The 11,068-nt window shown below is 55.2% G+C and overlaps 1 protein-coding gene across 1 annotated transcript in view; it reads left to right on the forward strand.

The window, feature by feature from the left end:
• Positions 1–250: 250 nt before the first annotated feature.
• The window catches only part of prkaa1 (protein kinase, AMP-activated, alpha 1 catalytic subunit), an 18,963-nt gene continuing 8,145 nt past the window's right edge, over positions 251–11,068 (forward strand). The window contains exons 1-7 of the mRNA XM_055632061.1: positions 251–383; positions 1,013–1,154; positions 4,772–4,865; positions 5,611–5,755; positions 6,887–6,974; positions 7,372–7,596; positions 10,201–10,696. Of these exons, the coding sequence (XP_055488036.1) occupies positions 284–383; positions 1,013–1,154; positions 4,772–4,865; positions 5,611–5,755; positions 6,887–6,974; positions 7,372–7,596; positions 10,201–10,696 (1,290 nt within the window). The 5' untranslated portion in view covers positions 251–283. The remainder of the gene's footprint in view (positions 384–1,012; positions 1,155–4,771; positions 4,866–5,610; positions 5,756–6,886; positions 6,975–7,371; positions 7,597–10,200; positions 10,697–11,068) is intronic.

An 11,068-nucleotide genomic window follows, 5' to 3' on the forward strand; every position in this document is an offset into this window, starting at 1 on the left:
TGCTGCGGAGCAGGGCGCGGGTGGGGTGGATGGACCTCCTCAGGGGGTGCCTGGGCCCGACGGGCCGAGCGGCCTCCAGCAGGACAACAACGCAGGCCCCGCCCCCGGCCGAGCCCCACCCCCACGCGGCGTCACCGAGCACGCGTCACCACCAATGATCATTGGTCACCACCGGATGAGTGACGGGTTCATGGCCCCGCCCCCGCTCTCACGTCAGTGCGTCACCGCCTTGGCTCCGCCCCGCAGCGGCGTCATTGCGTCACGGCGTTGTCCCCGGCGGAAGATGGCGGGCGAGAAGCCGAAGGCGGAGGGTGGGCGCGTGAAGATCGGCCACTACCGGCTGGGCGACACGCTGGGGGTCGGCACCTTCGGCAAGGTCAAGGGTGAGTGTGTCTGGGGCCAGACCCCACCCTGTGACCCATTCCCCTTGAACCCCACCCCATGACCCCTGAACCCGTCCCCAGACCCCACCCCTGTGACCCTGACCCAATCCCCAGACCCCACCCTGTGACCCCTGACCCCATTCCCCATTCCCCACCCTGTGACCCCACCCCATGACCCTGACCTACCCCAGACCCCACCCTGACCCACCCATCCCCAGACCCCTGTGACCTCTGACCCAATGACCCCTATGACCCTGACCCATCCCCAGATCCCACCCTGTGACACCCTGACCCCACCCCATGTGTCCCTACCCCAGACCCCACCCTGTGACCCCTGACCCATTCCCCAGACCCTACCCTGTGACCTCTGACCCAATCCCCAGATCCCACCCTATGACACCTGACCCCACCCATGATCCTTGACCCCACCCGCTGTCAGATTCCACCCCTACACCAATACCCCCCTCTCCCATACTTCGCCCCCCCCCACCCCCCAGTGTTCCGTCACTGCCCACCCCCCTGATCCGTTCCGTCGTCCCCCTCCCCACTCAACCTCACCCCACAGCCGCTCCCTGCTCCACAGCCCTTCCTCCACCACTCACTGTTCTCCCCTCTCGCTCTCTCGGCAGTTGCCATGCACGAGCTAACCCAGCACAAGGTGGCGGTGAAAATCCTCAACCGCCAGAAGATCCGCAGCCTGGACGTGGTTGGCAAAATCCGCCGCGAGATCCAGAACCTCAAACTCTTCAGACACCCGCACATCATCAAACTGCAAGTACCCAGGGTAGCTGGGGGAGGGCTCCCAGGCACCTGCCTGGCGGGGGGGAGTAACAGTGCAGGGTGCTGGCAAGATTGTTGGGGGTACCGCCGTCGTGGGACTGACGGGCACTACAGGGTGGAACATATATGCAGCGCTGCCAGTGGAGATGTAGACCCAAGGAACTGCAGATAAGTTCATGTAATAGGGGCAGAATTAGGCCATTCGGCCCATCCAGTCTACTCCATTCAAACGGCTGATCTATCCCTCTCCACCCCATTCCCCCCCTTTCTCCCCTGACATCTGTACTAATCAAGAGGACTGGGGAAAAAAATCAACAGAGGGGTTAATTAAGAGGGGCGAAATAGAGCATGAAAAAGAGCTTGCGGGGAATATAAAAACTGACTCTAAAATCTTCTTTAGATGTGTGAAGAGTAACAGATTAATGAAGACAAATGTTCGTCCCACACAGTCACGAGGAGGATGCTATGAGGCTGCAGGGTGACTTGGTTAGGTTGGGTGAGTGGGCAGATGCATGGCAGTTGCAGTATAATGTCAATAAATGTGAGGATATCCACTTTGGTGGGAAGAACAAGGTCCTACTGCAATTGTACAGGATCCTGGTGAGACCGCACCTAGAGTATTGTGTACAGTTATGGGCTCCTAATTTCTGGAAGGACGTTATTGCTATTGAGGGAGTGCAGCGTAGGTTCACCAGATTAATTCCCGGGATGGCGGGACTGACATATTATGAAACAATGGGTCGACTGGGCTTTTATCCACTGGAATTTAGAAGGAAGAGGTTGACAAACGTATAGAATTCTTACGGGATTGGACAGGCTAGATGCAGGAAAAATGTTCCCGATGTTGGGAGTCCAGAAGCAAGGGTTACAGTTTAAGAATAAGGGGTAGGCCATTTAGGACTTAGATGATGAAAAACGTTTTCACCCAGGGAGTTGTGAATCTGTGAAATTCTCTGCTACAGAACGCAGTGGAGGCCAATTCACTGGATATTTTCAAGAGAGAGTAAGGTTTAGCTCTTAGGGCTGAAGGAATCAAGGGATATGGGGTAAAACCTGGAACGGGGTACTTTGAATGATCAGCAATGATCATATTGAATGGTGGTGCTGGCTCGAAGGGCCAAATGGCCCTACTCCTGCACCTATTTTCTATGAATGACCCCTACCTGTTTAGTACCTACTTAGTACCTAGACTCTTGGCATATATTCCCTCCTATGCCTTTTAGTACTCCTATTCGTTCCTTAGCTACCATTTTGTTAACATATAAAATCTTTTGGGTTTTACCTTGCTTAGGAGCACATTTTTAATTCTGTATATCAAATGTTTTTGTTTGTGATCTAAATTGTTGATATAAAACACATACAACGCTGTGGCACACCACAGGTCGCAGGCATCAGGCCTGAAGAGCAGCCTTCTCCCATCAGCTGATCTACATCAGCGTAGGCTTGGCGATCACTTCGCCCAACACCTCCGCTCAGTTCGCAATAACCAACCTGAACTCCCGGTGCCTCAGCACTTCAACTCCCCTTCCCATTCCAAATCTGACCTTTCTGTCCTGTGCCTCCTCCATGGCCAGAGTGAGGACCACCGTATATTGGAGGAGCAGCACCTCATATTTCGTTTATGTAGTTTACACCCCAGCGGTATGAACATTGACTTCAGATATTGACTCCAATTTGAGATAGTTGCTACTTCCCCTCCCCTTCTCAACTCTCCCTCAGACAACTGGCTCCACCTCTTCCTTTCTTCTTCCCCCCACCCTCACATCAGTCTGAAGAAGGGTTTCGACCCGAAACGTTGCCTATTTCTTTCGCTCCGTAGATGCTGTCTCACCCGCTGAGTTTCTCCAGCATTTTTGTCTACCTTCTCCCATCACTCTCTGCTTCCTTCCATTGCTAATTCTGCCCAGTTAGCAAGCTCTCTCTGGATGTGATGTGATCTAACCTTCCAGAGCAGCCCACCAGGTGAAACCCTAGCTGTGCGGTGGAGGCCGGTTCTCTAGATAGTTTCAAGAGAGAGCTAGATAGGGCTCTTAAAAATAGTGGAGTCAGGGGATATGGGGAGAAGGCAGGAACGGGGTACTGATTGTGGATGATCAGCCATGATCATATTGAATGGCGATACTGGCTCGAAGGGCCGAAAGGCCTACTCCTGCACCTATTGTCTATTGTTTATCAAAGGCCCTGCCAATGTCCATATATAGACACGTGTACTGTCCTGCCCTTATTAATCCTCTTGATCTCCTCTTCCAAAGACACTTATGAGCTCTTCTGGTTTCTGCAGCTTAGAATATAGAACAGAATAATACAACTAGGGTTGCCAACTGTCCCGTTTTAGCCGTGACATCCCGTATATTGGGCTAAATTGGTTTGTCCCATATTTGACTGCTACTAGTCCGGTCGCGGGAACTGTCGGATCGGAGCTCTGCGACCGACCCCGCTGCACCCGTTCCACCATAGTGCATCCCATGGAGTGCAGCAGCAGCAACAGCGCCTCGCCCGTAGCCCTATCGGTCGGCAGCCCGGCCAGCTGTCCGACCTTCGGACCTTCGCTTACCGCCGACACCACCACCACCCCTCCTTCTCATGGCCGATCATCGGTTCATGAGTTGGATGGGGTGGCGGGCCAAAACTCCTCAGCTGGCCCGCCGGCTGGGCTTTGTGTGCAGTCCAGCACCCGGGCCAACTCATCATTCACCCAGCCACGGCCGAGTTGGTCAACGAATTGCCGTCGGTAATTTGTCCCTTATTTTGACCTTTTGTCCCTTATTTGGGAGTGAGAAAGTTGGCAACCCTAAGTACAGCACAGGAATAAAGCATTTCTGCTCACAATGTCCATGCCGAACATGATGGCAAATGAATATAATCTGCCCTGTCTGCACGTAATCCGTTTATCTGTATTTTTTAGTTTAGAGATGCAGCATGGAAACTGGTCCTCTGGCCCACCAAGTCCGTGCCGAGTTTGCGTTCACACTAGTTCTATGTTATCCCACTTTCTCATCCACTCCCCACACACTAGGGGGCAATTAACAGAGGACCATTTAACCTACAAACCCACACGTCTTTGGGGTGTGGGAGGAAATCGGAGCACCTGGAGAAAACCCACTCGGTCACAGGGAGAATGTGCAAACTCCACACGGGCAGCACCCGAGGTCAGGATGGAACCCGAGTGTCCTGCACTGTGAGGCAGCAGCACTAGCCGCTGTGCCGCACCTGCATATCCAAGTGCCTGTGAAAATGCTTCTGAGAAACCCGTCGTATCTGCCTCTGCCACCAACCCTCGCAGCATGTTCCAGGCACCCACCACTCTGCTTAAAAAAACATGTTCTGCCTATCTCCTTTAAACTTTGCCCCTCTCACCTTAAAGCTATGCCCTTGAGTCTTTGACTTTTCCATCCTGGGAAAAAAAAGGTTATGACTGTCTACGCCGTGAATGCTTCTCATAGTTTAATCAACTTCTATCAGGTCTCCCCACATCCTTCGAGCTCGGTCCACAAGGAATATGGTCTCCCAACTCCTACTGCACCCCCCGCCCCCCCTTCACGACGCAGTCCCTCCCGCTGGCCGGGGTCACTGCACGCCCTCTCACTCATCCCCATTTTGTGTTCCAGGTACCAAGTGATCAGTACTCCGACGGACATATTCATGGTGATGGAATACGTGTCTGGGGGAGAGCTGTTTGATTACATCTGCAAGAATGGCAAGGTGAGCTGGAGCTGTGAGTGTCTGGAGCCACTGTGACCTGGGGCCAGAGTCTCGCAGAGTCTAGAGTGTAGTAGTACCGAGTAATCAGGGCGGCACGGTGGCGCAGCGGGTACAGCCGCTGTCTCACCGCGACAGAGACCCGGGCTCGATCCTGACCTCGGGTGCTGTCTATGTGGGGTTTGCACGTTCTCCCAGTCATTGTGTGGATTTCCTCCGGGTTTGCTCCCAAATCCCAAAGATATGTGGGTTTGTGTGGTGACGTCCTCTGGCCATGGGACCCCCGGTGACATTCTCTGCCTGTATCACTCCCGGTGACATTCTCTGCCTGTATCACTCCCGGTGACATTCTCTGCCTGTATCTCTCCCGGTGACGTTCTCTGCCCGTGTCTCTTTGGGTGACGTTCTGTCTGTATGACAAAAGTGCTGGAGAAACTCAGTGGGTGCGGCAGCATCTACGGAGCGAAGGAAATAGGCAACATTTTGGGCTGAAACCCTTCTTCAGACGTTCTGTCTGTGTCTCTCTGGGTGTTGTTCTCCACCTGAGTTACTCCCGGTGATGCTCGCTGCCTGTGGGACGCCTAGTGTCCCTGGGGACCGACCGGGTTGGAGTTGGGACGGGGTTGGGGGCTGCAGATACTCTGCCTGACTCTGCCTGTGTTGTGTCCCTGGGGACTGGGTTGGAGTTGGGATGCAGATGGGGGCTGCATATACTATGCCTGACCCTGCCTGTGTTGTGCTGCTGCAGCTGGATGAGAAGGAGAGCCGGCGGCTCTTCCAGCAGATCATCTCGGCCGTGGACTACTGCCACAGGCACATGGTGGTCCACCGCGACCTGAAGCCAGAGAACGTGCTGCTGGACGCCCAGATGAACGCCAAGATCGCCGACTTCGGTAAGAGATTCTGCCGTCTGTCCTTGTGTTGGACACAACCAACTGCAAGTGCTGCATACAAAATAAACAGTGGCTGGAGTAACTCAACGGGTCAGGCAGTATCTGTGGAGAACGTGGATAGGTGACGTTTCACAGAGTGCTGGAGTAACTCAGCGGGTCAGGCAGTATCTGTGGAGAACGTGGATAGGTGACGTTTCAGAGTGCTCGAAGTGGAAATGTGGTGGGAATGGATCAGGATATGGGAATAATGATTCAGATTCAGATTTAACTTTAATTGTCAATGTGCAGTGTACAGTACAGACAACGAAATGCAGTTAGCATCTCCCTGGAAGAGCGACATAGAATATGAGCAATAAATAAATCCATTTACATGCATACAGTCATAGTGTTTTTCCTGGTGGGAGGAGTGTCCGGGGGGGGGGGTGATTGGCAGTCACCGAGGTACATTGTTGAGTAGTGTGATAGCCGCAGGGAAGAAGCTGTTCCTGGACCTACTGGTCCGGCAACGGAGAGACCTGTAGAGCCTCCCGGATGGTAGGAGGATAAACAGTCCATGGTTAGGGTGAGAGCAGTCCTTGGCGATGCTGAGCGCTCTCCGCAGACAACGCTTGCTTTGGACAGACTCAATGGAGGGGAGCGAGGAACCGGTGATGCGTTGGGCAATTTTCACCACCCTCTGCAGTGCTTTCCGGTCAGAGACAGAGCAGTTGCCATACCATACTGTGATACAGTTGGTAAGGATGGAAGTGAGATTGTGATCCGGGGATGGGGTTGGGGCCAGATCAAGCAGGGATTAGGAATGTGAGGGGAATGGAGCTGGAAGCGGGAATGTGGTGCGGGGATTGACGAGAAAATGGGAATATGATTTGGGAAAATGGTTGGAAGTGAGAACCTGGTGCAAAGACAGGTGAGGGGATGGGAATATAATTTGGGAATGATGCCGGAAGCGGGAATGTGATGTGGGGTCAGAGCAGGGATTGGGAATATGAGTTGGGAATGTGATTTGGGAATGGCGTGTGTTGTGGGGGGTGGGGCTGGGTGTGGGAGGGTGACATTGAGCGGGCCATTACCTGGCCTTGCCCCATGTATCCGTGGTAACGGGGGTGTACCTGCGCTTCCTCACCTGCCCAGGTCTCTCCAACATGATGTCGGACGGGGAGTTCCTGAGAACCAGCTGTGGCTCCCCCAACTACGCTGCACCTGAGGTCATCTCTGGCAGGTAGGGCCCGTGGCCAACGGTGCCGGGCGGCGGGACAGCGTGGGGGTGGGGTGAGGTAGGGATGGGATTAGGATGGGGTGGGGCGGGATGGGATTGAGATTGGGATGGGGTGGGATGGAATTGAGATTAGCATGGGGTGTGGTAGGGATGGGTTGGGGATCTGATGGGGATGGGATGAGGATGGCGTGGAGATGGGATGGGGATGTTATGGGGTGGAGATGGGCATGGGATTGGGTGGGGTCGGGGTGCAGTGGGAAGCGGTGGGCCGGGCCAGGGTGTGATGGGATTGGGATGAGGGATGAGATGGGGTGGGTTTGGATGGGGTGGACCGGGGAGGGTGTGGTGATGTGGGTGCTGACCCCGCTGGTAGCTGAGCCCACATTGACCCCTCCCCCAGGCTGTACGCGGGGCCAGAGGTGGACATCTGGAGCTGTGGGGTGATCCTGTACGCCCTGTTGTGCGGCACCCTCCCCTTCGACGACGACCACGTGCCCATGCTCTTCAAGAAGATCTGCGACGGCATCTTCTACACGCCGCAGTACCTCAACCCGTCCGTCACTAGCCTCCTCAAGCACATGCTGCGGGTCGACCCCATGAAGAGGACCACCATCAAGGACATCCGGTCAGTGGAGGTGTCCCCGCCCCAGCCCTGTCTCTGCCATGCCCTCCAGTTCACCCACCCAACTCCCACCCCTCGACTGTCCCACCCCCCCGCTCACCCACCCCCCGCTCACCATCCCCCGGATCACCCACCCCACTCCCACCCCCTGGCTCCCCACGTCCCCGTCCCCCCCCCCCCTTGTCCACTTGCTCACGGAAGGTCCTTCAACGTGTGCTGTTTGTGTAACAGTGGTGTATTTTAGCATGTGCTGTATGTGGAACACCGGGTCCTTTACAATGTGCTGCATATGCAGCGCCGGGCCCTTCAGCATGTGCTCTCTGTGTAGCACTGGGTATTTTAGCGTGCGCTGTCCATGCATAGATACATAGAAAATAGGTGCAGGAGTAGGCAATTCGACCCTTCGAGCCAGCAACGCCATTCAATGTGATCATGGCTGATCATCCAAAATCAGTGCCCCGTTCCTGCTTTTTCGCCACATCCCTTGATTCCGTTAGCCCTAAGAGATAAATCTAACTCTCTCTTGAAAAACATCCAGTGAATTGGCCACCACTACCTTCTGTGGCACAGAATTCCACATTCTTAAACTTTGATCCCTGGTTCTGGACTCCCCCAACATCGGGAACATGTTTCCTGCCTCTAGCGTGTCCAAACCCTTAACAATCTTATATATTTCAATGAGACCCCTCTCATCCTTCTAAACTCCAGAGTGTACAAGCCCAGCTGCTCCATTCTTTCAGCATATGACAGTTACCACAGTTTAAGAATAAGGAGTAAGCCATTTAGAACGGAGACGTGGAAATACTTTTCCTCACAGAGAGTTGTGAGTCTGTGGAATTCTCTGCCTCAGAGGGCGGTGGAGGCCGGTTCTCTGGATACTTTCAAGAGAGAGCTAGATAGGGCTCTTAAAGATAGAGACCCAGCCTGCACAACCTCTCCCTGTAGCTCACACTTGTAGGATCTCACCCTGTTTTTTACCGATGTCGTTGGTACTTGCGTGCGCCACACCAAGTGGCTGTTCGCTGTCACCCTGCAGAATGCTCTGCAGCTGCTCAGACCTTGACCCTTGCACCAGGGAGGCCACATACCCATCCTGGAGTCCCTTTTGTAACTGCAGAAAAGGCCATCAATTCCCCCTTACAATGGAATCCACCATCACTGCAGCTCTCCCTCTCTTTTTCCCGCCCTCCTGTGCAGCAGAGTCCTCTATGGTGAAATGGACCTGGCTGCTACTGCTTTCTCCTGATCAGCCATCTCCCCCCAACAGTATCCTGTAGCGTGAGCTGTCCATGTGATGGCCTCCTGTAGCGTGTGCTGTCCATGTGACGGCCTCCTGTAGCGTGTGATGTCTGTGACAGTCCTGTAGCATGTGTTGTCCATGTGAGGCATGTTCTCTAGCATGTGCTTTCATTGTGATGGTGGGTCCTGTAGCGTGTGCTGCCCTTCTGACGGCATGCCCTGTAGCGTGTTTCCGTGTGAGGCATGTCCTGTAGCCAGTTGTCCATGACGGCGTGTCCTGTAGCGTGATGTTCGTGTGAGGCGTGTCCTGTAGCATGTTGGCCATGTGATGGCTGTCCTGCAGCGTGTTATCCATGTGAGGCGTGTCCTGTAGCGTGTTGGCCGTGACGGTGTGTCCTGTAGTGTGTGATGGCGTGTCCTGTAGTGTGTTGTTTGTGTGATGGCATCCTGTTGCATGTTGTCAGTGTAATGGTGTGTTGTCCGTGTGACGACGTCCTGTAGCGTGTGTTGGCCGTGTGATGGCATCCTGTAGCATGTTGTCCGTGTGACGATGTGTCCTGGAGCATGTTGTGCGTGTGAGGCGTGTCCTGTAGTGTGTGTTGTCTGTGTGATAGCATGTCCTGTAGCGTGTTGTCTGTGGGACGGCATCCTGTAGGGTGTGTTGTCCATGTGATGGTGTGTGCTGTAGTGTGTGATGCCCGTGTGACGCCGAATCCTGTAGAGTGTAATGGCCTATCCTGTAATCGTGTGTTGCCTGTGTAAAGGCGTGTCATGTAGCATGTAACGGTGTGTCCTGTGGCGTATGCAGCCCACATGACAGCGTGGCCTGTAGCGTGTAAGGGCGTATCCTGTAACATGTGCTGACCGTGTGATAGCATCTCCTGTAGCGTGTAACAGCATGTGCTGCCCATGTAACGCTGTGGATGTAGCGTGTGCTCCCATGTGACGGTGTGTGTAGCGTGTGCCGCAGTATGATGGTGTGTGTGTGTGTGGCGTGTATTCCCGTGTAATGGTGTGTGTGTAACGTGCTTCGCATGTGACGCCGTGTGTGTAATGTGTGCTCCCGTGTGACAGCGTGTGTGTAGCGTGTGCTGTGTGACTGCGTGTGTGTAACGTGTGCTGCCCATGTAATGGCATGTGTATAATGTGTGCAGCCCATGTGATGGCGTGTGTAGCATGTGCTACCATGTCACGGCACGTGTGTGTAGCGTACTCCCATGTGACGGCGTGTGTGTAGCATGTACTCCCATGTAAAGGTGTGTGTAGCGTGTGCTCCCATGTGTAATGGCGTGTGTGTAGCGTGTGCTCCCATGTCACTGCGTGTGTGTAGCGTGTGCTCCCGTGTGACGGCGGGCTGCTTCTCCATAGGGAGCACGAGTGGTTCAAACAGGAGCTGCCCAAGTACCTGTTCCCGGAGGACCCAGCCTACAGCAGCAGCATGATTGATGACGAGGCCCTGCGGGAGGTGTGTGAGAAGTTTGAGTGTGCCGAGGAGGAGGTGCTGAGCTGCCTGTACAGCCGCGTGCACCACGACCCGCTGGCCGTGGCCTACCACCTCATCATCGACAACCGCCGCATCATGCAGGAGGCCAAGGACTTCTACCTGGCCTCAAGCCCGCCCGACAGCGCCTCCTTCCTGGACGAGCAGTTGATGGTCCGGGCCCATCCCGAGCGCGTGCCCTTCCTGGTGCCCGACACCGCCGCCCGGCCCCGGCACACTCTCGACGAGCTCAACCCACAGAAGGGCAAGCACCCCGGCGTGCGGCGTGCCAAGTGGCATCTGGGCATTCGCTCACAGAGCCGGCCCAACGACATCATGGCAGAGGTGTGCCGCTCCATGAAGCAGCTCGACTACCAGTGGAAGGTGAGGGGAGAAGTGGGAGAGAGGGAGAGGGGAGTAGGGAGGGGGAGGGGGAGGGGAGGGAGGGGGAGAGGGGGAGGAAGAGGGAAAGGGGGAGGGGGAGTGGGGAGGGAGTGAGGGGAGAAGGGAGGGGAAGAGAGGGAAGGGGAGGGGGAAGCGGGTGAGGGATAGGAGAGGGAGGGGAGGGGGGGGGAGGGGAGGGAGGGGAGATGGAGAGGAGTGGGGGGGTGGGGGAGAGAGGGGATGGAGGGGGGATGAGGGAGAGGAGAGAGATGTGCCGCGCCATGCAGCAGCTCGACTACGAGTGGAAGGTGGGGTGGGGGGGAGAGGGATGGAGGGTGGGGAATGAATGAGTGGGGGAGGGGGGAATGAGGA

This window comes from Leucoraja erinacea, chromosome 3 (assembly GCF_028641065.1).
Source record: "Leucoraja erinacea ecotype New England chromosome 3, Leri_hhj_1, whole genome shotgun sequence".
In the NCBI taxonomy this organism is placed as follows: Eukaryota; Metazoa; Chordata; class Chondrichthyes; order Rajiformes; family Rajidae; genus Leucoraja; species Leucoraja erinaceus.